General features: G+C 40.6%; 1 protein-coding gene across 1 annotated transcript; it reads right to left on the minus strand.

The window, feature by feature from the left end:
* Nucleotides 1-919: 919 nt before the first annotated feature.
* On the minus strand, nt 920-27,881 carry LOC101862970 (tRNA-splicing endonuclease subunit Sen54). Its single transcript, XM_005106329.2, has 10 exons — nt 27,417-27,881; nt 19,697-19,861; nt 12,518-12,578; nt 11,498-11,581; nt 10,235-10,383; nt 8,299-9,040; nt 6,981-7,227; nt 5,660-5,720; nt 3,847-3,954; nt 920-1,340 (listed from the first exon to the last, which is right to left on the minus strand). The coding sequence occupies exons 1-10, from the start codon at nt 27,461-27,463 to the stop codon at nt 1,193-1,195; spliced, it is 1,812 nt and encodes a 603-aa protein (XP_005106386.1). The 5' UTR covers nt 27,464-27,881; the 3' UTR covers nt 920-1,192.
* Nucleotides 27,882-27,905: the final 24 nt, after the last annotated feature.

A 27,905-nucleotide genomic window follows, 5' to 3' on the forward strand; every position in this document is an offset into this window, starting at 1 on the left:
CTAATAAACTCAGGTAGGTGACGTCGATTTAAATTTCCAGGGACTGGCCATTTATTTCCCTACAAGCTCCAGCCAATATGCCACTGGAAAATTTGAATAACCACGTGGCATGTTTCCGAGTCGATTCTTTGGACGCTATGTTCAGCATTGAGTTTTAACTCTTCGATCATTAGTGGGATGTTTCTGTTGACTATGTCCTTTAAAAAAAAGGCAATTATTGAAGGCCCTTAAGTTAAGGGAAAAGTGGTTACCCTTCATTTGTAAACTTTTGGCTTATAAGGCTTTCTCTAAACACCTTTCTTACAATCACACAAGGGCCACTCTTGACTTGTGGGGTGAGGCTCAATCCCACTGGAACCAGGCCTCTACAGCATAACATCTTCTCCTCAAACTTCTACAAAACTTTCTCAGCACGATGAGATATCTATCTGATGTGACTGTCATGGTTTTACCGTCCTTGTCCTGAAACCAGAACATGCTGATCACGTCCCTGTAGCTGAACATTGTTTGTGTGCTTAGTAAGGTTTTATGGTGCTCGCAACTGCATAAGGTCATATAAGCACCAAGAGCGAAATGCTCGCAGCTAAAGGGGTTTGAAAACAACAAACAACAGCATGAGCACCAAGGGGTAGATGTCAACAGAGAAGTCTAGGCGGGGAATCTGGCTTACTCAGCTCACCTCCCTAGCCTCAACAGCACAAAGTCTGATTCGACTATCAAGGCATCCCGGAAATAGCAGTTCACAAGAGAGTGACAAACATACAAAGAAAAAGCAGCAGTTCCCCCTAGCACAGTATGAGCATGATATTGACAAATCAGCCCATTTACAATTCTACTGTACATAAGAACATGTTAATATCCCTCCTTTGGGAATGGCCTAAAGACATCTCAGTCAGTAGCACTGCCCTGGGTGGGGGGGAGCTGAACATGGTTAAGAAGTAAAATTTTGCATCTTACCCAAATCTGGTTGAAATTTTTAAACTGTGATATTTCTCGAACATGTAGATTGATTTTCTTCATATTTACAAACTCGATATCCTCACGGTTGAATTTTATTTGTTTGAAGTTTGGTTGAAATTAGTACAAAGACGATGGAGTTATTGCCCTTTAGGTGGGTTGGGTTTTTTTTAGACACCCTGTACTTATCATCAAACACAGGAGCTTTCTTTAATCTACCCTTTTTCAAACAGCACTACGTCAGTAAACCCAGAGTACGCTTTGTGTCGAACACATAGAAAGCAATCTCCCCACAGTCCACCACAGCCCAATGGACTGCAACCCCATCTGCCTGACTCAAGATTTGGAGCTGGCATAGTTCAGGGGGCCGGCTGTTCCGTGACCTGTGGCAAAGAGACAAAACAGGGTTTTTTAAATCATATATGGCATCGTTTAAAATATCAATAAAAATAAATGGAATAATGGATTCTTATGACCCCCACAGTAAGCTCAATCAAGCTGAATTTTTGTGTTTACAACTTTTGCAAATGAATAAACAGGAAATTTAACATATTCGTCCATTTTTGGGGATATTCTCAACAACGAATGTAGGCCCTATAAACGATGAAGTTATGCTAGCACAAGAGAACCATTCACTTGAGATAGGACAATTTTCTATAAAATTTTCTTGTCAAACTGACCTACACTCCTATACTTGTATTGTCGGTTGTTTTGAACTTTTTAAACACAAAGTGAAGATTTCAGCTAAGAATAAGGTGCTGGTGCGCACATACCATTCCTTCTTCATTTCTTTTCGGGCACACATACTAGGGCATGGCCGTCCAATACGTGGCCTGTGGGCCACAATTTGGCTCATAACACCAAACAGTGTGGCCCTTACTAATCTTTTTTATATTTTAAAAACTCAATGCACTAGATGTTATTAGATTACATACTTTGACGTTGACTGGCCCTAATGTTTCTCACTGCCAATGAAAAATATTGCACACTTCTGCAATAGGGCCTTCAGTTCAAATTCTATTGGGATGCAGCATTTCCGTAAAAGCCTTTAATTACTTGTTTGCACTTTGTTTTTTATTCCTGACCTCTTCTTTATTTTTGTCTCATGTTGGATATGAGGATGCCCTGTTATCTTTGTACTGTTTAAATTATACTTTTTGTGTAGACACCAAAAATATATAAGGTTAGCTGAATTGCATAATCCTTTGTTGATTTTGAAGTACAGTCAAACTTCATTATACCCCCTCCCATTCCATAAACTCTGCTTACTGTTAGGTTTTCCCCAATGCATGAAAAGGAACACCTATATGAACATACTATTTGCCCCCTTAAACCACCATCTGCCCACGGTCTGGAGTTGTACAGTCTTTACTAAAAAAACAACGTAAATTTTCCCAGCATCACTGCAAGCAAACAGGCTGCCAGAGGTACACACTACACATGGTGTAAGGCAACCACTCAGTGGATACGCAGTGATCATCTGTTTTTCTCCTACATGTGAGCTAGCAGTTGTCACTTACTTTCTCCCTGCCAGCCCATTCCACCTCCCTATCATTGTCTTTTTTATTTCAGGCGGCATGCATTTACTAAGTAGCCTCTGATCTGAAAGTATGTGTAATTTGCAGTTTGAATTTGTACATATCCACACACACACAAACAAACAAACAGAGAGGGAAGTGTGTGGGTGTGTGTGTCTGTGTGTGTGTGTGTGTGTGTGTGCGTGCATGCATGCGTGCGTGCGTGTGTGTGTATGATAGACAGAGAGAGAGAGAGAGAGAGAGAGAAAGAGAGAGAGAAGGGGAGAAAGAAAGAGAGAGAGAAGGGGAGAAAGAAAGAGAGAGAAGGGGAGAGAGAAAGAGAAGGAGAGAGAGAGACACAGAGAGAGAGAATGGGGGGGGGGAGAGAAAGATGGGAGAGGGGGAGGGGAGGAGGGAGGGAGGGCGTGAGAGGACAAGAGAGAGAGACAGAGAGAGACAGAGAGAGAGATAGACAGAGAGAGAGAAAGCCATCTTCATGCTCATCCCAAAGTTGTCAGTATAACAAGTTTTGACTGTATTTTGAAATCAGGGGAGAGAACTTTATTTTATAATGTTTTAGTAAAAGTTTTATTGCACTTGCAAAAAAATTCGGTCAGTATAAGTGCCCAATATTAGAGGTATTACAAGAGATTCACAAACATAGAAAAGAAGGGAAAATAAAGATGATAGATGTTTAACAAGAAAGAAGGAGCAAACCACCAGCTAGAAGAGAACATTTATTTGTAGAAAGAAATACTAAGGCAAAGTATGATGTATCCATTCAAATATTTTAAAACTTCTTTCTTTTTCTAACAACAGTTCAATACAGTGCAACTGACCAGCAGAGATATTTTACAAGTCCCCCAAAAGTAAACAAAGAAAGACAGACACAGGGATCAAAGACAGCAGACAGGGAAGACACAGAGCTTTCATTTGACAGGCATCACATGTCATTTATCAGGATGGATAAAGGAGACAATAATATGTTTGTTCTAAATTCAAGTTAATTTTCTAAAAACCTAGACCACCTTCGCAAAGAACGACAAGTGGAAATGACTGAATACCCATCCAGTAGCACAGAGAAGGTAAGTGGGTAGCAATTGAGTGTACTGAATTGCATTTATAACTTGATTTTTTGTTTTAGTAAGTGTCTCACAGAACTTGCACCACAATTACGTCATGTAAGTGCTGAAGATTAGAGATGTTACAAGAAAGTAACACATGAAAAAAAGGAGAGATAAGGAAGAGATAGAAATTTAATAGGAAAGAAGGGGCAAACCACACCAGCGCACTTGCAAAGCACCCTCTGACTGGATTTTAAAAAACAAAATCATTTTATGTAACACAAAAGAAAGCCACAATCTTCACTCACTTTGACACAAGAACTCGATGGTCTGGTCTGCCTGGCATGCTCTTCTTGAATCTGCTGTCCGGCAAGTGAACATCAAAGCTCAGGTGAGAATGCTCAATGACATCATCGCTGGAAAGGGGGTGGAGAATGATGGAAAGGAGAGAAGTGTCATTAGACAGTACAGGTTTAGTAAAGATTTAGTAAGAGTTTTATGACACTTGCATCAGAATAAGGTGATAAGAGAGCCAAAGATTAGAAGCGTTACTTCTAGAGAGTCTAAGAGAGTAACACCCAAAACAAAACAAAACAAAAAAAGGAGAAGAGATAAGACGATAGATCTTTGATGTAGGAAAGAAGGAACAAACTACACTAGAGCACCTGCCCACCACCCACAGATGGTATTAAGAGGCAGAACAAGTGTTAATTCAATGTTTGTCAAAGGGAAGACTAGGGGGCCTGATTTGAAATGAGAAAGGGTTACTCATACTATCAATGTAACACATCTATTTAACAAAACTGCCTTCCTAAAACTTCCCATTTCAAGTAGATTCAAAGTCAATTAAAGGTATTTTGATCAAAAGTACAGTAGTACAGAGGTGATGAAAGAAAAAGAAAAGGACGAACATGCGTGTGTATGCGTGTGTTTTTTTGTGTTCAAATGGGAAGGAGAACAGGGTTGATGGAAGGAGAAGCAATTCTATTTTAACTTTTATGGACCTTCTTTCAAAGCACCTAACAATCAGTATTGAACGTGGATTTCAGCAAGGGGTGACTGCCTAATAACCGACTTCAAAATCCATACCTGAATCAATAGACTTTATTAAAACTAATTTATCTGATTTTTCCTCTGTTCATGCTCTTTGGGGACTGACAGTGCTGTGAACTACATGAATATAATAAGAAATAACCTGTTAAAATTCTCTGCCACTGTCATTCAAAATGATGTGACATGTGGAATACATCAGACCTACCATTTAAATTTTATGAAATCTCAAAAATCAGGATCTCGGGGGGGGGGGGGGGGATAGGGATTTTGTGAAAAAAATCGGGATCAAGGCGACGAGACGGGCATGATCGGCTTGTGCCACGATAGTCGCTTTGCGCCCTCAATCTGGCTGGCAAACTGATCCAACCCGATCCCCCGATGGGCACCCAAATACTCAGACAAGCGACAGTCGTTTTAGGCTAACGACAACAGCCAACCAACCAAAGGTAACAACAAATCTCTTATCCCTCGTATGCGTTCAGACCAAAGCAACGACAACGGCTGAGAGTTAGTCTTGTCAGCGCAATTAGCTGTGTAAGGGTCAGAACGACTGTCGCTCGTCTGAGTATTTAATGTGAACGCGCAGTTACCAGACACTCGGGCGATGCTTCTTTTGAAAGTAACAGCAGAACTACGAATATCGTCAATTATTAATTTGTATGTTCCAATTGTAATAGTTATCAGGCTATCATCGGAGAACTCCGATTGTGGACAAAGATCAAACACAACTTGGGGCGAATCAACAACTAGATTCGGCATTGATATTTCGGAAAACAATGCTCCGAGTTCCTACTGACAAAAAGTTCAACTGGTGCTTCCCGCTATAGAAAAGAAGGCAGAGTACGTTTTTAAAAATATCCAGGACAACAGCAGACTGCAACAAAAAATCGATATATACGAGATCGAAATTGAGAAAATCGGGATGGTTGAGATTTGGGGAAAAAAATTAGTATATCCCAACTAAATCAGAACAAGTGGCAGTTCTGAATACATTTAAAATGAGATGTACGGTAATTCTCACTCCAACACCAAGAACAAACAGCCTTATTTTGAGCCAAGCAGATTTACCTCACTTTGAGTTCTTTGTCATCGGCAGGTTTAACAATGTTAAGTTTCTCTAGGATGGACTCTGAAAGAGAAAAACACAAAAAGATTTCTATTATGAATCCCCTCTACAGGCATAAAGGGTATACTGTTAGCATCAAAACGTAAAGACATACGACTGGTCTTAAAAATAAATCCAAACTTTTTAACCTTATCCATACATCGTGTTTTACTATCGCATCCATACGACGTGGGGAACTCTGTGCCACCACTTTCCAAAGAGGAAATTTACTCGTTATCGCACTAGAAGTATTCTAAAAAGTAAATACAACCCCGGGGTACAAAATGTCCCTAAGGAGTACGAGTAGGGTTAAAGGAGCGTGTTAGTGTTATGTGTTTTACCAGAAAGCAAGAAACAGAGTTTTGAGAGAAGCAAAAGACTGCAAAGGCAGGAGAAAGAGGACAATGAGTCTTTTTTCCTTGGTTTAAAAAGACACAAAATTATGATCTTGAGCCAGGAAAAAGTAAGACATTTAGTCAGAAACATCAGAGCAAAGGTACGAAAGTCATGACCTATCAGAGCCATCAGCTAAGAGTTAAATAGATACATTGAAGAGCACATAACAAAGACGGCATGGAGTAAACAAACAATCCAAACCATCTTGAAGGAAAAAACAGGCAAGAAGGTAATTTCTCAGGTCTCATAAATTTAACTTTATTAACCTGAATGAAAAATCTTTCACAAACTATTGACATTTACTTCAGCAGCTTTTGATTTGAAGATTTTATAACATCTCTCACAAGGACATCCCAGCCAAAAGTCCATCATGGTCATAGAGGGGTCTTGTGAACAAGTCAGGCAGCAACATGAGAAAAAGCAGATGGCAAAAGGGCCAATTTGGACAGCTATTTTCTTTACAAATTTTCAACACATGTGTTGAGCTTCATGTTACCACACATCAAACCCATTAATCACTGTAAGCAGTAATGCTTTGAGAACTCATCACGATGAATTTCGTGACAAAAATGTTGCCCCTGGTTAAAAGATATCGCTCTTACAAATCACTCATTGCTTACAAAAAGTGACAGTGGTTCACCCAGCACATGGTAGGACAAGACCGCGACCCCAGTGCTTTCTTGTCGTAACTCCATTTTTTAAAACAGTTGAAATTTAACTTCTTCTTAAGCTCACTCCTTGTTATGAACTGTTTTCACTGGTATTAAAAATGGAGATATGGCAAGAAAGCACTGAGGTAGAGAGATGTATAAACTGCCAAAACAATACTTTTGTGTTCCGTAGAGGTAATATTCTACTTCTACATGAAATAATTTTTTAAAATCTTACCCGAACTCCAGGCATCACAAGGGTTAACAAGAGGGGTGATATCCCCCTGCCATAAGTGGCTGACAGGGGTGCTGTTTGATAATTCCTTCATTCGATCTGCAATTTTCCTTCGGTGATCTGCCCAGCTGTGAGATTTGACCACTGGTCTCCTTTGTGTCCATTCCGCAAAAGAAAAAGACAGAGCCCCTAAGCGTCTTTCTCTATCTTCTTCATGCTGGGCTTGTCTGGCTAACGGCTCCACTGGGTTCTGAAACAGTATAGTATGTATAATATCACAAAAATACTGTTCCACAAAACTAAATGACAGACTTAATAATTTTTCAAGAAACAATAAAATAAGGTTACTTTATTTTATTTTACAAACTACATTCCAGAGAGAGGAAACGAGAGAGAGAGGGAGGGAGAGAGACGGAGGGAGAGAGAGAGGAAGGGAGAGAGAGAGAGGGGGAGGGAGGGAGGGAGAGGGAGAGGGAGAAAGAGAGAGAGGAGATAGAGACAGAGACAGAGAGGGGGGAGGGAAGGGGTAAGATAGTTGGGCTAGAGAAGACATCCTTGTTGTTCTACAGGACCTTGGCACATTTCTTTCTAGTCAAACAAACAAGGCTTGTCCCTATCACACTTCGTTTAAAAACCTTAAAAATGATAACAAAACAGACCACAGGTTTCATTTCGTAACCAATACCGCAAGTTTGGGAAAGCACAAAGAAGAGTACACCAACTACTGAGTCCAGAGATGAGCATAATAATTGTCATTTAGTGTGAGGAAAAAGCAAGACCAGTGAACCTTAACAGAAGCAGGACGTAAAGAAGTAGGACCAACCTATGGCATCCTCAATCACCAGCTTATTAACCGCTACATTTCATCATATTATATTATTACTATCGAACAATTTGTTACATCGCCTCCAAATCCGAATAGCTCAAATCAATGCAGCTCAACTCATCTTCAGAAAGATAAAAGAAGCCATCTAACTTTTGAGTTAAGGGGGGATTTCACACGCTGCCTGTGAAAGATAACATTTGTTTGTAAAATTAATGTCATTCGATAGTAACAAATGAACAATGTGGAAAACCAGTATATTTGACCAAAAAGCATGAGCACATACAGTCGAACTTGCCCCAGACAACCACCCATTGTTGAGAAGAACAGTGATAATTTTAGACAGGTGGTCCTCTTGGACTGTCTTTATAATACAGGCAAAAAACACAAAGGGGAGTGGCAGTTGTACAGGTGATTGTCTAAGATAGGTCTTTAGAGAACATTCGACTGTGTATGTGTTTTATCAGTTAGCGATTTTCACTGACAAAATTTTAATACCTTTAGTCTGTAGTCGTCCACATCAAAGAACAGCATGTCATCAGTGTCTTCACTGATATGAATGTTATCTGGCAACAATTTTTTCTCTGGCAGCACCAGGGACAAAACCCGTTTGCCTGCCAAATCTGGGAACTTCACAGAGTTGTCCTGAAAAGACGTCTGCTCCAGACAGGTCTTCTTATTGTCCTGAATTTCCTCGCCTGTCCCATCTGTCCGTGACTTCTGCTTAAAACAGTCCAACCAAGCCTCAGAATAGAACTCTCTAACTGAACCACTAGGTGAGCTGGACCCTTGACTGTTTTCACTTAAAGTTTTATCACCATCCCCCTTACTGCTTGAGACATCAGATACATCTGGGTCATCAGAACGCAACTTTTTAGCATCACTGACCCCATCTGCTTGACCTGATTCTAGCTCCTCACTCTCTGATCTCAGACGCTTCTGCCCTTCCGCTATCTGCTTGGCTGAGTTATTAGCCATAGTTTCTCCACTCTGTCCCACACTCTCAACAGAATCATCCTTCACAACAGCAGCAGAATTTTCACTGTGTCCACTCTTATCAAAACTTTCTTCTGCCTCATCCAGCCGCTCCTGTGAGGAGGAAATCTGTGGGTCACACACACCACTTGGGCCTGGCTTGTCTGGCTGGGGGCGGCCACCTTTCTTTTTCCTCGCCTTCAGCGTCCGTTTGTCCAGGTATTTATCCAAATTGATCTGCCTCTCATAGTCTGTGACTAGTGGCCTGTGGAGAAGGATTTTTGTTCTTCGTAAAGACATGGAAGAAAAGCATAACAGGCATAGCAGTCCACATAAAGTTATTAGCAAAGATAAACAGTTTTGTCAGAAGACATCCTTTCTGCCAAAGGCAGACATTCAGTGCCTTATTCTTCTTTTCAATCACTTAAAATGATCGACTAGCCCAGGCCTGTGTGGTGTAATAGTTAGGCTCTTCACCTTTTACACAACACATAGGAGTTTGATTCCCAGGAGTGGAAATATTTCATCAAGTACCGCCATCATTCCTGGATTTCCCCAGACAAGCACAGTAGAAGCACCCTGCCTACGAAACCATACCCGCACATTCATATACACCCATTCTCACATATTCTCTCACACACCCTCTCTTCCACACACATATGGTATAAATGAACAACTGTTAATAATAATGTTCAAGTTAGATACCAATAGTGGAGGGCATAATTTATGTGGCATTGAACACGATCCCTCCTTCTTATCCTGGAGTTTGGGGTCCAAGTCGGTGTCTTAGGATCATGTCGTTGATTTTGCAAAATATATGCGAGTGGACAAAGCTGAAACATGTACAGTGAAGTCCACTTAAACCAAAATCTGCAGGGCCACATTTCAGTTTAAAAACGTTGCTCAAATGGAAGGAAAAAAATCTCAAGATTTTCTTTTCTTTCGGTTAACCACAGTTTTCAGATTAAAAGTGTTAGGTTTAAGCGGATTCCACTGTGTACTGTTCTGTCTCAACTTCTGTACCATAGCAAGTTCTAGACCAAACTTTTAAGGGTGGCAACTGCATCATCTCACTGCTTTCCCAGGAATTGTATCTTCATATTGGTACTTACCATCAATGTTTCAAATGCTTCAAATATTTCCTCTGGACTAGATATTTAACTGTACCTTGTTTACATACTAAAAGTCACAGTGCTGCTTTCACAGCACACTACAGCTTTTCTCAGTTGATCCTAACTGCACATTCAATTTGAACACAAGAACAATGCAGAGTAGGCCGCAAGGTGGTGAGAAAAGGCCAGAAAACAAAGTGTCCCTACAGGAGGATTGAGAACAAACACAGGACTAGCTAGTGCCATCCACCAATTACCTACTTAATGAGCAATAGAACATAATAATGGTAGAATTTCACCAGCTGGGAACTGAAAGAACAAGAAGCTACAACGAGACTTTTACTCACTGCTCCTCATGACGAACTACCACGTAACCAAGACGACGCAAGTGAGAAAACACCTGGTATTCGGTCAGACCCATCTCATCGTCGAGGAAAAGGTCATAGGCTTCTTGGATACTCATGGGGATTCCATTCTGGGATACTTCTAGGGCATTCTGTACAATACAATATTTACACAGAAAGCTAAGTTTAGATAAGAGTATTCAAAGTTCAGTGATGACAAAAGATAGTGTACTGCAAGATGATCCACACTCTAAAGAAAAGTTTCCACAGCAGTATATGAGTAATATCATTGCTGTCACCACCATTGCTGAGAAAAACATTTTGTTTTGTTTAGAACAATCTATGCTCCTATTCTTTGAACACAAGATTCATTACTCCCCAAAAATGCTAGCTAATTATTTGAATCATTAAAAAAAGTTTTCAAATACTGTAGTAACCCAAACTTCATTTACATATTACTATCTATGAAGAATCAGGATTTAAATTACCACAATTTGAGTAAAGTTGAAAGAAAAGCACACTGACGCAATAACAGTAACAGTCATTTAGGGTAACAAAGAGTAAGACAGAGACAACATAGGGAAAGAAAAGAAGCAGGACCTACCAGCCACCTATCCAACCACCCACAGAAAGACAGTGAAAAACAGAACTGACAAGCTCAGTACAAGCGCGGAAAATAAGGATACAAAAACATTCATTATCAAAACACATTCCTCAATGACTCGTCTTGTGTTCTAGTACTACAACAATCATCCTTGCATCAACATTGACAAAATTCATAATTAAGCACACTTATAAGTATTTCATAATACTTGCACAAAGTCTGCCGGCCTAAAAAAACACAAAGTACCAAGCAATGTGATACCCAAGTGTCCCTTTTTCAATAGTATCCGTTTGGAAAAGAAAACCAGCGCTCAATGACAAAGTACACAATGCATTTTTTAAAATGTTTGTGCAAGATGGTGGGGTTCTGACTGAAAAGTATAGATTCTGAAAAAGGGAATAATTCCATAAAATCCAGGGCTCTGTCATCCAGTTGGGGGCTGTGTTTGTCCTTCAGACATAAAATCTAGCGAACTTCCAGGAAAAATATTTGACCAAAGATGCAGTATATCAATTAATTGAAATTAGCAAGTGCCACTAGTGATGAATGACTGTGCATATGATTCCTTTTTTTTAACAAACATGAAATCATTAATTATACACAAACGTCTCACTTTAAGCAGATGAAATTTTTCTAAGTTTTTGGGGTTTTTTAAAACTTACAATTTCCATCAGAAAAAGAGCTTCTTCTGGGTAGAGCCAATTTCTTCTCTTGTCTGTGAACCCCATGTGACTCCAGAACTTTCCCTACACAGAGAAGAGCATGATGGGAAAAAATATATATACTTAATAGTGAAAAGTTCTATGCTGAAATGTTAAGAAGTTATTCACGTTGTTAGAATGACAGGATGCATAGTTTTGAGAAAATGGATTAAAGATTCACACTCTTACAGCAAAAATGTTTTTATATCTTATTAAACTTGGTTAAGTGTCAAAACGAAAAAAACCCAACATAACAGATTGTTTTAGGCCTGTGCTACAGTGCAAAGCATTTGTGTCAGTAATAATGCGTTGTGTGTAATTCAGGTCTCGCAAATAGGGGAGTAAGAACCCTGTCATTCTTAGGCATACCTCCCTAGTTCAAGATCCCAAGATGTGTAAAAGAAAAGATGGTTTTGAGTAATTTGAGACAAAACAGTGTAATCACACACGCACAGGTAGATTTTTGGATGCTCTGATTTGGACAAACTTTGCGCACTCATTAAGAAGAGGCCTGATCCAGATGTTGCTAGTTAATACCGGGCCTATCGCACGTCATGTACGCAGCACTGCAAAGCGAATGGGAGATCATGGCAAATCAGCCCGGCGACAAGCCTCGTCCAAGCCTGAGTTGGCGCTGTACCTCCGTCATTTGGTGTAATTAATTAACATTTTACGGACATCAAACCGGCTAGTCTGAGGTTGGGAAAAATGTGCAATTTTCCCCACATTTGAGTACTTCCATAAACGGGGCCGTTTTTGCATAATAATTACACAAAAAGGGTAAAACTAGGGAGGTATGCTTAGGGGGCAAATTATATATTTAATCATTACTCTGCTACTTATCAAAACAAAGGGGAAAAAATTGTGAACACCAACATTTCTTCAGTGCATGATTGTGATGTCTTTGATGAAGAAATACATCAACAAAATATATAATTCCATCAACACACAAGGCCAGCTTGTTAACCGTGAACAACTTACCGGTTTATCCACATTGACAAGATTTTTACTATCATCCCAAACACCATGCACCAGGTTCTTTCTGAAACAAAAAACAAACAAAAAATTTAATTTAAAAAGTTCAGTACATTTACTCCCACGATAATACACCAGTATCAAGAGGCAGAAAGGGCTGGAAAAAATATTGAACACATTTTAGAAAGGGTTAACAGAACTGACACTGCTCGCCAGTTGTACAACTGAATGCCTCACCTCACTTATAAAGGTCACAGTAATATGATACTGTGGTTTTAGCATTAAAAAATATCCCAGTTCACATACATGTTCTAGTAGTATTAAAGGAATAAAACATTTCTTTATAGTCCCCTTCCCCCCTCCCCAAAATTTTCAATTGGACGCCCACAACAACATGCCGATTCTAAATCTTTTTTTGTCAGTTCATGATCATTACAAAACAATGTGGGATAGTAGCCTGCAAAAAACAACAAAAAAATCATTCCAATGAAAAAATGAATTCTCAAGTTATTTGTTTAGTCGATTTTATGCTGTAGATGTCTTTAAGAATATGTGTCACGACGCAGTGGAATCAGGTGTTCGTCAATTTTTTGGGCATATAAACTCGCCCAAAAAAGTCAAGGAACAGCTTGTGTTTTCACCTGTCAAATTTAAACTTCAATATCTCACAAACTCGTAAAGATCAGTCAACCAAACTTGGCACACGCACTGTCGACCAGGGTTGGTGATTTCTTTGATTTTTTAAATAAAAATCAAAAAAATCGATTTTTAAAAATTTAAATCGGATTTTTTAAATTTAAATCGGATTTTTATTTTTTGTTGTTGATTTTTTAAAAAACGTGGACACAGTTTGGGATTTTTGGTTGCTAAAAGTAAGTTCTTTTAGCGCAAAATGCATTTTCTTTATTTTAACTAATGATTAATTTAAGCAAGTGCAATTTTAGAAAGCCTTAATCTGCTATATCAGTGAATTATGGCTGCAGACAAAAAATGAAGAAAATGTCAGTCTAAAAGGAAGGGAGGGGTTGGGGTAATTATGCATAGATAAACTTGCATTTTATTACAGTGTGTGTGTGTGCGCGCGCTTGTGTTTGTCTAAAAAGAAAAAGAAAATGCTAATTTCAATTATGAAAAAAAAGTAAATTAATACAGTATTATTTTACTACTTACAGTGACAGGGGGGAAAGCGGACTTTTAAGCATGATTATTTTAGTCTACTAAACCTTATATCTGTTTTATAAAATCAAGGAAAGGAATTCTGAATGTTTATAGATGTAAAAACAGAATACATTTTTTTAAAGTGATTTAAATCACTGAGTTTTATTTTCAAAATCAAGTTGATTTAATTTTTTTTAAATCAACTGATTTAAATCGACTTGATTTAAATCAACCCAACCTTGGTTTTCAATTATGAAAAAAAGTAAATTGAGAACTGTATTATTTTACAGTGACAGGGGGGAAAGCAGACTTTTAAGCATGATTATCTTAGTCTACTAAACCTTATATTGTTTAATAAGACCAAGGAAAGGAATTCTGAATGTTTAAATATGTAAAAACTGAATACATTTTTTTGAAAAGTGATTTAAATCACTGTTTTTATTTTAAAAATCAAGTTGATTAAAATATAAAAAATCAACTGATTTAAATCAACTCAGCTCTGATTTCAATTATGGAAAAAAAAGTAAACTGAATACTGTATTATTTTACAGTGAAAGGGGGGAAAGCAGACTTTTAAGCATGATTATATTAGTCTACTAAACCTTATATCTGTTTTATGAAACCAAGGAAAGGAATTCTGAATGTTGAAATGTGTAAAACCTGAATAAAAATAAATTTTTTAAAAAGTGATTTAAATCACTGATTTTTATTTAAAAAATCAAGTTGATTAAAATTTTAAAAATCAACTGATTTAAATCAACCCAACCCTGCTGTCGAGTAGACACAGTTTGCCTGTACAGCAAATTTGCCCGCACCAGCTTCACGGTGACAGCGCAGGGCATTCTGAAACACAGTCGAAAATCATGAAAAATGGGCAAAATTTCTCTGCTTCAGCAACATTGGCATAGGGACTGTTAGCTAAAACTAAGCTTGGTACGTGCTAAACAGATGTCTTAGCTGTGATTATTGCTCCCTTACAACCATTTATAAGGCAGCGATTTTCAGCCACGTTTCATTACAACAAGATGGTCCAACGACGCTCGCTGCCTGACATCGACAGAGGACGAGTCCTTGCCTGGCTCCAAGATGGCTCCACGTTCCCAATTGTTGCACATCGACTTGGGGTGTCCCCATCAGTCATATGGAGGCTGCAAGAACGATGATGAGCGACCAGAAGGGTCCAAGACAGGCCTCAACCAGGGTGCCATGTTTGACCAACGACAGCATCGACCGGTTCATCGTCAGACAGGCCGTGACGTCACGAACCACTACTGCAAACGGCACCAGGGACCAATTATGGGTGACAGCCAATGTCCACGAGAGCGAGGAGACGGTAAGGAATTGTTTCCGTAGAGCCAAGTTCGTTTCTCGTGTCCCTGCCAGGCGCCCAAGGCACACGCTGCCCCACACAGCAGCTGGTCGGGCGTGGTCTGTTCGCCATTCACAGTGGATACAATGTCAGTGGGACCAAGTAGTCTTCTCGGACGAATCCAGATTCAACCTGCAGCACCCAGACAGGGGATCCCACGTCTGGAGGCGCCGAGGAGAGCTGTTCCACCCTGAGTGCATCCAGCAGGTGGCGCCCTACAGTGGAGGGCCCGTTCTGGTGTGGGGAGGCTTCTCAGCTCACCACAAGACCCCCTGTACCATATACAGGGAAATTTGACCGCGGCAAGGTACAGGAAGGAAATCCTGCGTCCCCCTTGCTGTTTCTTTCCTGCAACAGATTGGACCCCAGGCTGTACTGCAGGACGACAACGCGCACGCATCGTTGGGGACTTCCTGCAGCAGCGACCTGTCACCCGCATGGACTGACCAGCTTGTAGTCCGGATTTGAACCCAATAAAGAACATTTGGGATCCCATTGACCGGTGGATAAGAGACAACCACCCTCCTGCACAAAACCTTAAGCAACTCTTGGCTACCTCGTCCAGGAGGGGCAGAACCTACTGCAACAAGTCCTTCGAAGGCATGTCCTGTCCATACGTTGACGCTGTGCCGAGTGTTTGATCAAACGGGGTGGCTACACCCACTATTGACCATGTTCATGAAGAACTATGGCTGTTCAGACTTTTGAAATCCGACCAGTGTGACTTAAACTCATTTTACATGAACTTCTCGTTTATGTTGAAATCTGAAATTGTACACACTTAATCTAAAGAGTCGAAAGCAACTTTTTGGACAAAATGAATAAATTTGGTTAAACTGTTCTTCAGTTATCTTTCTTTGAATTTTCGTTCCTTGACTTTTTTTAAAATGCGAGTTTATATACAGTAGTCTCCGCCTCGGATCCCGGTGCTTGGGAGCAAGGAAAATGGGGGATCTTAGCCGAATGGCCAGGGGGAAGAATCCACAGTAACTCATGGTCAGGCCTAAAATCTGTACAATGATCTTCCCTTACTTTAAAAGGGACTGACGTTACTCCAGGGCACTAAAAGTTCTTTTCAGAAGTCAATTTTTCCTTTTTTTTAATTTTGGGGGCGGGGGGTGGGGCTTTTAAAAAAATACTGTGTCAGACGGGAACCAGTTGGCTTCAAGCAATGCCCCACACCAAAAATGTATTGCTTTCCATCTCTAATGGAGTTCCCCGCCCATGTCATGATGCATCATAAATCGTTGTGTTATGACCAAACTGACCAAATTTTTAAAAAATTGAAAGGCAGGTTCACTGCCAACAGATGACCCCATTACGCAGAGGCGATCGGACAGTCCATGAGTATGGGCGCCAGTCTGTCACAGTTAGGTTGATCCCAGAGTGGCTCTGTAGGTTTGACCTGTAGCTCGTCTGGCTCGCACCGTGCAAATGAATGTATACATTATCGTGTGCTAAAGCAGCGTAGCTGTATCGTCTGTTTTTTGTCAGCAGAGCTGTGCAATGCGTCAGATGTGCTATTCAACAGTGTTGTAAAAATGGCGGACATGCATCACCTCGCTTCGTGTTTATTTTTGACTGAAAATCACAGATCATCAAAATCAACAAGAAGTAAGTATTATTAGGTGCTTTACTATTAAATATTGATGCTAGTATCAACACTTGACCACAAAATTACCAAGAAATGCACTTTATCATACTTTGAAACTTCGAATCGAGAGGTTGATCTAGTTTCGACTGTTGTCGTAGGCCTAGGCTAGGCCTAGATCTAGGCTAGGTGTGCTTCTCTAGATTGAGATGCAGAGGGATATCCCTAGATTTAGATCTACTTTTCGAACTGCATACCCTTGGCTGGGTGCACAACAAAATCTAGATCTAGATCTAGATCTACATTTATTCATTAATTAATACTCTCTCTCTCTCTCTCTCTCTCTCTCTCTCCCTCTTTCGGCTAGACATGCCGCCCGAGATGATTAGCAGATCTTGATCTATAGCCTTTATTTGTAACTAATGTAAGCTATCGCCGTTCGCAGCTGCAAGTGTGTTTGTGGGGGGGGGGGGCACTTGGCACATGACGTAAAGAAGAGTTGTCCAGTCTTGGTATAATTGGTCTTGGATTACACAGTACCTAAATATAGCAAGGTAGACCCGTCAGTTGCACACCTACACACGTCAACACACAGTGCGGCAGTCTGACGCTTGCTTGTAGGCCCTCCCTACCTAGTGTGTGATGTAAGATCAGGCGGACGGCTCAGGTGATCCGGGAAAGCATGGCATCGACGATTTCACACTTTGGTGCGATCCTGTCTGGTGCAAACATTGTAACTGCTTATCGAGATTTACAACAGAGGCGTGATCACATTCATGAGAGTGGATGATTCTTGATGCGACAGACCGTACAATGATCGCACATCTTTGCAACTTGGTTGACCAGCTGAGCACGCCAAGGTTTCTTATTCTTCTTTTTTCTTAAATAAAGTAAAAAATAACTAAAATTATGACCTGAAAAGCAGGATCTTAGCCGAATGTAGCTCCTTCAGTGCGGGATCTTAGGGGTTTCTTTTATAAAGTAAAAATTCTGTTTTTCCAAAGCAGCGAGATCTTAGGTGAACCGGGACCATAAGCGGTGGGATCTTAGGCGGAGACTTCTGTATATCGCTCTCTCTCTCTCTTCTGGCGCTGTGGCATCATAAACGGTCAGCAATGCCGACAGCACGCAGGAACTCAACACTTGCTCAGGGGTCCATGAATAGTGCTGAGCGGGGGTCACTAAAATGTCCCAGCAGACGTGTTGGCATATATATATGGAGTTATTGATGAAAGAAAACAACAACAAAAAACCCATTTATTTTCAAAAGAAGTCGAAATACTTGCGACTGAAGGAGACAGGGGTCACCTGATGTCAGAGGTATCCTAAAATTAGCGAGAAAATGGATGCTAAATCTTGAGTGTTCTTGAAAAAGAACTGCATTTTCTTTTTTCTTTTTGGTCTTTGACTTGTGACTTTAATATTTTTCAGTAAAATCTACACAGAAATTATTAAATGTGTTTTTAAACGGACATAAAAGGTTGATTCAAATAGAGAAAATTTTTAAAAACAAACTGCCCAACAGCCAGAAAAATGGCCACTTCTTTTTTATTTCATTATTTTGACGAGCGCCTGATTTCACCAGGATGCCTCACATATATGGATGCAAGAAAAAGTACCCCGGTACTCTTGGGAAATCCATGACAGGAGTCTGTTCGGTCTGTGTTCAGTGATAAATTATCATATTTCAACAATGCTGTATCATATCATCTACTAACTGCTTAACTGGCCCTCCAGGAAATCGCGGTCTTGCGGCCGCACCTGCGGACGCGTTTTTCGTCGAGTTCCGCAATTTTCACAATTTCTTGCAATTTTCTGCAAAAATACATCAACGTTTTAATTTTAACCGAATTTTTAATACGAAATGGTGCTAGTAGAGAGCCGATAGGCCTACGTAAATCATGGTATCGGCCCAGCTCAAGCCTACTGAGCGTACTCTAAAAGCTATACTATAACTACTATAACCGGAAATTCAGGCCGGAATGCATCGTGGTCAACACAAACTGAGACATAGGCTAGGCCGAGAAGGTGTTGAAGGCAACACCGGATGACAAAAACTGAACTTGGAATTCTTAACTGCCCGGTTTCCATGTACGTGACACTGAGACTACGTGTCCGCGTACCGTGTACGTAAACACCCCCTTATGTAAAACGCCTTAAGCTGCGTTCACACGGGAGTGGGTGCTATAGAAATGATCTAGATCTCCATTAGTACATGTATTACTATTGTTTATAAATGGGAAAAAAAAATTGCTGTATTTTACCATTTGACTGAGGGTTAAAACAATACCATGCCGGTTTTAAAACATAAAATATCTGAAATAGATCTAAATACAGATTACCGGTGTATCGAAGGTTTCAAGAGAAAAATAGAACAGGATCTGATTTGATTGGAGCATAAGCTTATTTTGAATTTAGAGGTTGTTTCCAAAATCTCTCACCAATTTTTTTGTTTTTTATAGACTAAACCTCATACACTTCTAGATTTTTGCATGAACCAAGTACCCGGTCTGTACTAAATTTGGTCAAATTTTATGCCTTCATTTAAAAGTTATTACGAAAACCGAGGGTTCCGTTATTTTGTGTTCCGTGTTATCATATTATATTTGGTTGATATCTTTATTGTTAACGTACTCGTGTGTTGTTACTAGTAAATGTTAATAGCATTTGATGAATTTGTATTGTTTGTCATGATTTTTTAAAAGGCTGTGCTGCTTTTATGCTACCTGTACTCAAAATTGTCATATTTTTTAAACTAAAAATGTTAAACCCGTATTAATGCGCCTGGGATGGGATGGTTGCAATTTTTTGCAATTTTCAGGCGGTTTACCTTGCAATTTTTTGCAATTTTTCTATTTCAAAAATGCAATTTTCCGCGAGGCCAGGATTAAGAAACACAGATATCTCAATGGTACACCAATAAAAGACAATCTCGGCTTTACATACACTGCATTGCAAAAATCATACAACAACCAGTAGAATATTATATCACATTTCAAGTTTGAAAGAGCTACTGAATGGCATGTCAACCAAACAAAATAAGGCAGACATGAGGAAAAAAACTTACAATTTCTCAACTCGAGGTTCACCAAGCACTGAAGTCCTCTCTTGCAGAAAAGCCTCCAAGGCTTTCGACTCCATCCAGGTTCCATCAGGTTCGAAGTTCTTTTGGCCTCCTTTGGATGGAACTGTGTTGTCTCTCTTCACACGATACTTGAACAGACTTTTAGCACTGGAGAGCACATTATCAATTTTAATTACCATTGAGATAGAAAAGGGATCCACCTTCAATACAATACAATTCAGTAAACATATAAGAACAACCTTTGGACATACCCCCCGGGGCAGTGCTACTGTCTATAGGCCATTCCCAAAGGGGGGACATTTCTCGTTCAAGCATAGTAGAATTGTAAATGGGCTGATTCACGTCACGCTCATAACTGTGCCTGATCTACAACAGGGAACTGCTGCTTTTTTTTTCCTGATCCTTACTACTGTCATTTTCCTCTACTTTTTTTGTATGTTTGTCATTCTCTTGTGACCTGCTATTTTGGGGTGCCTTCATAGTCGAAGCACTGCAATCATTGAGTGTGTGAACCTTCTCGTGAGGAAAACAACATTTTTTTAAAGCATTCCCCCCACACATGACCAGTTTACTCCAGCCCCTTGACAGGGTAATCTTCAAACCTTTCAAGAGTCACTACAGCACTATGTGCACAGAGTTCATGTCAAGGGCATCTGGCAACACCATTGACAAGAAGACATGGCCGGGACTCTTCAAACTCGCCTGGGATGCTACGATGAAAGAGCCACTAATTATCAAGTCCTTTCAAGACTGTGGGATCTATCTGTTCGCCCTAGCGTCATTGAAAAAATTGAGGCACATTTTAAACCAGCTCAGGCTATGAGCAGCAAGCCCTCAAGCCACACAAGAACCATGCTCTTCCATTCCATCGCCAACACTGAGCAGCACATTTCATTCTTCACCTGATGAACCCCCCATGCCTATTCCTTCTGCATCATCACTGAGAAGCACATTCCCCCCTGATGAATTCCAGCCCTACATTCCCTCTTCAACAACTGCAGTCTCCACTGCAACATCAACAAGCACATCTTTCCCAGAAGAGCCATTTAGATCTACAGTGGAAACCATATATAACAGGCCCGGTAATAACAGGGATCCGGTAATAACAGGGAATTTATAAATCCCCGTTTTTTCCTAGTCTTTGTCTCTATTAAAAATTATCGGCAATAACAGGGCCTCATCGGATCCCAACCGGTTATAGCAGGGACAAAGGCTCGTTAACAATGAGTAAAAATTAAGAGAGAGAGAGAGTAACGCAGTGATGGGGCAAGCCCACGCAAGCCATGCCTCTGTAAGCACACACCGCATGTGAAGCGAGAGAGGGATGCGGTGTGCTGCAGACCTCGATCTAGCCCGAAACCTAGCAACACGCACGCGTAATATGTCACCAACGATGCCAAGCGCAAGAGAAAATGCCTTTCAATTGACAAAAACTTCGAAGTAATCCAGGCTGTTGACTAAAGTAAAAGCAAGCTCCACTGGCAGAGATTTGTCGTTAGTTCGACATTCCACAAGGGTCGATTAACATCATTATCAAGGATAGAGAGAAGATAGTGGCAGCATACTCCAATGGAAAGTTTGCTCTGGATCGAAAGAAGATGAGACTACCCTATACAGATGCTGTGGACCAAGCTTTTTCTGGTGTGGTTTAAGGAGGCAAGGAGAAATTTGGTGCCAAAACCCCTGTTCGTGGGTACTTGTGGCACGGGAAACTACTCATGAATAAGTACAGCTGGATTAGTCCACATAAATGCTTACTTTATTTGCTTTTCTGTTATAACAGGGATCGGATATAACAGGACATTTTCTCTACTCCCATCATCCCTGTTATATCAGGTTTCCACTGTACCTCCACACAGCCATTGTAATTGCACACCACAGAAACATCCCCCTCCGAGGAACTGTTGCGAACTGAAACACTCCCCGAATTAACCCTGGAAGAACTAGGCCTAGTTCCCCTTGAAGACACCAGCCAAATAGGCCGATGTGACATTGACATCCTGGAGCTTGCCATGATGGAGAGTGGCATCGATAAAAACGGAACCGCAATGGAATTCGACTTTGTTCCTCATCCCAAAGGCCCCTCCGCGGAAGGAAGTACACAATAGCAGAGCCATAACCACACATCGTGACCTCACAAGTGATGACATCATTAGAAGTAAGCAGGAGAGGGAGGAGTTCCAGAAGAAAGTGAAGGAGGCTGCGGCAAAGTAGGAAAGAAAAAGGGCTAGGGAGGAGAAGAAGTTGCAACAAAGCAAAAAACAAAAGAAATAAGCTGAATTAAACTGCTTTTCTTCTAATCTTGATTTTGAAAGAAAACTGCGCTCTGGCTTTCTTTTGTCAATATTTCTTTGTTCGTTTGTTTCGTTTTTGTTTGTTTTTTTACAACTTGAAACAAAACTGTGTTTTGGCTTTCTTCTGTCAATATTTGTCTGTTCGTTTGTAGTTGTTTCTGTTTGTTTTAATATCATAGTAATTAATAAAAACAAGCAGCACAGTAACATATCATATAAACAGTTGTTGTTACCATCACACAGGGATAATATAGATGTAATACGGTAATTTAATGTTAATAGCCCCACAGCCGTATCCAGTCACAGAATACGGACGTCAAACTCCAACTTGAGGAAAGCCGTAAAGGCCTTGCCTGCAATACGGCATGGGATTCAAAATCCAGATCAATTGGAATGAGTATACAATTTGGCCTACCATCAATTTTCTACCACTAGGCCCTAGATCTCTAGGTAGGCAGGCTAACATTGTATTGGGCCCTTGGAGGGTTAAAAAAAGTGGAGTCTCATTTGAACTCTAGCCTCATCCTATCGTAGACGGACGTAAACAAATAGATCTAGGTTCCATCCCTTATTTTACTGTGTAAATCAGAAGAACATACAAACGAACAGGGAAAGTGTTAGGCCTAGGCTGGGGGTCTTGTCTACGCCTGTGGCAGACACTGCCGAAATAACACACCCCTGCTGAACAAACACCACCCACTATGCCGAAAGTTAGACCCCCCCTGCCGAAGTTGCACCCTGGGGCTGGAATTTGCATATTTTGGTAGTCAAAAGACAGACTTTTTAGAACTCTTTCATGGAAAAGAAAATAGATTACGCGAAAACCGTTTGAAAATATCTCAAACGAGAAGCCAATGGCAAAGCTTAAGTTGAGGTTACTGAAAACTGAAACCAACCCTGCCGAACTTCGACCACTTAACCTTAAGTATTGATTTTTCAATGCTAAATCACAGCACCAGTTTTTAATCAGCAACAAGCAGGCATCCAATATATATAGAGAGAGCTTTCCGAGGGTTGAAAATGGCATTTTCTCATTGCCACTATTCAATTTGTTACCACTGACAAATCTTGAAGTGAAGATACAATCACCAAGCCTGTTCTCTAATGTTCCCTCATTTATGCACTCGATTGTCGAAGGTCAAAACCACTTCCACTTATCATTTTTATTTAGGATCAGTTTCTTGCACCTCGGCCTTTTATCCTGCTGCCGTAGACTTTATCGCGTCAAACACCTCCCCTCAATTCCGAAACCCTGCAATGCTCCTACTTTGAATGAACTTTGATTACCCCAACAACCACCAGCCGGTCCCTTACTCATGGCGTACTCACACAATGCGAACTCGCACAGGTTCACTGACCGGTCACGATGACGGGCCCGACAATCTAAAAACCAGGGGGCGCTGACTTTCTTTTCCTTTCTTTTTTTTGTCATTGTAGTGACAGCAGTGAGAATATCGATTTAATTTGTATGGCTGTGTTTTTTAACTGATTCCGTCCATTCGGGGCTGACAGCGGCTCTGAGTTTTTCCGCTGCCTCCATTCGGCCGCTGTGAGCGGCTCAACGAAATCCTAAACAAAGGTGCGCTTTTTAACATAGTTCCTACTTTTAAGTTGTCAAAAGGAAGTAGAACTTGTAAACAAACCTGACCCCAATCTCTGAGCGCCAATATCGATCGAAACTCCGCGAAATTCTTGCAAAAATCGTTGTTTTGTTTTCGTGATGTAGGCTAGATCTAAGGGTAAAGAACACGGAGCCTGGTATAATAAAAAGGCTCTTCAAAGAAAGATATTCACCTAAATTTGTGAAATTCTTAAATGTGTGCTAGGGTGATATCGCTACAATGTTGTGTTGATTCCTATGGATTATAAGGACTTGAAGAGCTGAGAAAATGCGGTAAGTCGAAATGTTCGAAGAGCTATTGCGCAATTTTTTTACGAAGTGACTATTTCTCCAAACGTTCGGAGAAATAGTGCCCATCTTTATTTCTCCGAACGGTTTCCGGCTTCCGGTCTCGTGATTTTTTGCCTATTTATTGCGAGAGTTCGACGCCAACTTTCATTCTGCCTCTGGTCTGGGAAGCCCGCCTACAAACAACCTTCAGTAACACCCACCACACTCCCACCACCATCATGCACATGTACACACACAAACTTATTCACACACTAACTAAACATGACCAGTGGGCAACTTTTGAACGTATGACGAGCTGAGCTGTGGATGGAGAGACAGTGTGAGTGAAAGAGCGGGTGAAAGGAAGAATGTACGAGTGTATCCACAGGTGACAGCAACTACAACTACAAGACGACGACACCGACCCCCCTGGCCTGGTCCACAGCTCACAAATGAAAGTAATGCAGCTCAGGCAGTGTGTTGCCTATATTATTGTCCATGGTTCGCAGGGTGCAAGGGAATGAGTGAGATTTTCTTTGTGTGTGCCTGGGGTGTGAAAGTCATGCGGACGGGGATGAGCTGCGGGAGAGAACACGGGAATTGAATGAATGAGTGAAACTGAAAGAGAGGAACGACTCATGAGCCGTGGAGTGAATGGATCCTGTGTTTCTATTTTTGTATACTTTGAACTGTTACTGAATGAAGGCTGAAATAAAGCCCGAAAAACAAATAAACACACACTCCTCACTCTCCACTTACACACTTACTACCACACACAGACACACTCACACACGCACACACACACACACACACACACACACACACACACACACAGGAGCAAATTTTTGGGTCTATATCTATTTCAATTTTCAAGAGCTAGTCTAGAGATTTTTAGATGAGTGTAAAAACGTGAAAAAGAAAGGTTTCACAACAGAATGAAATCAAAATTAGAACAGCCCATGATAAACAACAAACATTAACAAATAAGGGCGTGTGTCCACCTGTCCGAAGAAGATTTGCTGTTTTAACCCTAAATGTGCGTAATTAAAAAAAAAAAAATACAGGATATTACATGTAAATTATGGAATCACACACATTAAGGGGCCTGCCAGTGTCAGTACATTATTGGTCGCGGCAGTGACCACCGCAGATGCCAGTTCTATGTGTCGTTATCAATAACCCTCCGTAGATCTAGATTTAGATAGCACACGAGTGAACACAACACATTACGTTTAAGAGCAGCCTAGCAACCTTCATAGGCAACACGTCATATTCTGTAGCGAAAAACTGTTTGGAATTGTAGCATTCTTTATATAAATATTTACTGCGAACATTTTTGGGACCGATTGAACCATATTGTATACGAACAATCTTTGGTAGGCCTATACTATAATTATAGATCTATATAATATCCGAAATTTGCGGGAAAGGATGTGATTTCAGAGTGTTCGGAGAAATAGAGCCCAGCTTTATTTTCCCGAACGTTCGGAGAAATAGTGCCCAGCTTTATTTTCCCGAACGTTCGGAGAAATAGTGCCGGCCATTTTTTTATCTCATTCGTTTTTGTCAGAAGGAAAATGCAATACAAACAGATAATAAGTCATTGTTATTTATATATAAACAGATTCTTCTATTTATTCCCATCAGTTTGATATGACAATACCTATTAAAGTAACTTAGAGCTTCACAGTAATGCATTAAAATAAAGGAAGAGGCTAGCCGTACTTAATGACGGCTAGACTGCACTGAAGTACGGCTAGACTCAGAGTCTAGCCGTACTTATTCTTAATATGATAGCTAGACTGACCATTTACAAAAAGAAAGTGGCTATTCTCACCCGCCCGGAAGTTCTCGCAAGATCTACTCCTCCCCTCTTCTCTCTCTCTGTGTCTCTTTCTGAATACTGTCTATCGGTGTGGACGATCAAATTGACCAAAACAAAGTTTAAAAATGATGTTAAAACACAAAAGTAAATTAATTTGGTTGTCTACAAAGATTCTACGGCTATCTAACTTTTCGAATCGAGCCGAACTACGCGGGTCGCCATTTTGTTTTGTTCTCTCTCTCACTCTCTCTCTCTCCCCTGCCCACAGACAAAATTGTACGCTTTTAGTAGGCTACAAGTACAGTTGTAATGGAACGTTTGTTCACAGCACAGAATTCTACAATTTTTCTCTTATCACAGTGTAGAATTCTGTGGTTTAGGGTGAACGCAAAATTTTTTGACACGCGCACCGGGTGAGAATAGCCACAAGACCCGCCTGCACTATTCTCACCCCGGGTGAGAATAGAGGTGGCCACAAAAAATAGGCCTACTGAATTGTAAATATACATTTTTAGAGTGCAGTACCTAAAGTATTTGTATTTGAGACGAAACCAGGTGCCTTAATGACAGTGCATGTATTTTAATCCTCCTGTTTTCTAATGTTAATAGGGCCTAAGATAAGTACGGCTAGACTAGCAGTCTAGCCGTACTTAAGTACGGGCAGACAGCCAGGCTAGCCGTACTAAAGGACGGGTAGACAGCCAGGCTAGCCGTACTTAAGGACGGCTAGACTGTCAGGCTAGCCGTACTTAATATTGATGGCTGAATTGTAAATGAAATTTTTAGTTTGCAATGCCTAAAGTATTTGTATTTCAGACAAAACCAAAAGGTGCCTTACTGACTTGCATGTATTTGAACCTGAATAATTACCAGATCTAGATCTAATGAGACCTGTGTACTTAACAGGTTTGAGTCAATTGGGCCAAACCTAGATCTAAGTACGGCTGGACTGGCAGTCTAGCCGGCGCTTTTTCGGTAGTTCCCAACCCGCAATTGTTATTCACGGGTTTTGGCCCCAAGAGTAGCGGGGTTTCAAGGGGGCTTGCCCCCCTGACCTAACAAAATAGAAAGGGGGGTTTCAGGGGGGCATGCCCCCCTGAATTTTACCACAATTTAATGTTTTGCTGTTGTTAGGTTTGATATCTTAGCTCACTGCGAATCAAACGTAGCCTATAGATCTAGATCTAGAAGTAGGTCAGTCTAGCTGTACTTAAGTACGGCTAGCCACTTCGTTAGATAGATGCACCCAAGGTCTAAAACTGAACAGGGAAAAATAATTCTGTCCAGAGCCTGAAAAAATCATGGACGGAATCAGTTAAGCACAAACTGCATGTCACAAAATTTTATTCTGTAAATCTAACATTAACAAACTACCATCTGACAAATATGAGCGGTAAGGAAAGCGAAAGTAGATTTTGATTGTCCCGATGAAGTCTCAGTATTACACCTACACTCACTCTGTCTCAATTAACGCCGTATTAATTGTTACAGTCACTCTGTCGCAATTAACGCAGCGTTAGTTGTCACAGCATTACTGTTCCAATTAACGCTACCACAAATACGGTAGCCGGAAAGAAGGGGGGTCCAAATAATAATCTGATTAATCACACCCACAGGGTCCGATTAATGACACCTAGGCTAGGCCTAATAACAAAACAAACCTTCTTACCAAGTTTAGGCTAGGCTACTAACCTGAGAGCAGCGTCCTTAGTCAGATCATAAAAGGATTTTGCAGCCATTGTAATGTTGCTGATTCAATTGCTTTCCAACAAACTCAATTCTCTCACCGAACTGAGTCTCCTCAGGGTCCCTCCTCAGTCTCACTTGAAATGGTAGAAACCCATTCATGCAGTGTAGATCTAATGAAGACTACTCTAGATTCTATTAGTCTAATCACAATGAGTGGAATGTAGAGCCGCGGGTGCTAAATTCAACAGTGTTTCTCGTGGAAATCTTGGAAGGCTAGAGTCTACTGCTCTCACTCTTTGATTGGCATGAGTTTTCCAATATTGACATAAACTAACCCAGTGGTCACAGTTTAGATCTACAGAAGGTGGGAACTAATATGATTAGCCTAGGCCTTGATAAAACGGTGCAATGTCGGCTTGTTTAGCTCATAATGAAAGTAGAATCTAGCTCGTTTTCCTGGACTGAGGACTGACTACTGACTAAGTCTGACTT

This window comes from Aplysia californica, unplaced genomic scaffold, assembly GCF_000002075.1.
Source record: "Aplysia californica isolate F4 #8 unplaced genomic scaffold, AplCal3.0 scaffold00526, whole genome shotgun sequence".
Taxonomy (NCBI): Eukaryota; Metazoa; Mollusca; class Gastropoda; order Aplysiida; family Aplysiidae; genus Aplysia; species Aplysia californica.

Coding starts and splice junctions, on each gene's coding strand:
- LOC101862970 (XM_005106329.2), bottom strand. CDS start 27,463: ATGGCTGCAAAATCCTTTTATGATCTGACTAAGGACGCTGCTCTCAG. Junction 11,582..12,517: donor TTGTCAATGTGGATAAACCG/GTAAGTTGTTCA, acceptor TTCTCTGTGTAG/GGAAAGTTCTGGAGTCACAT. Junction 9,041..10,234: donor GTAGTTCGTCATGAGGAGCA/GTGAGTAAAAGT, acceptor CCTTCTCCACAG/GCCACTAGTCACAGACTATG.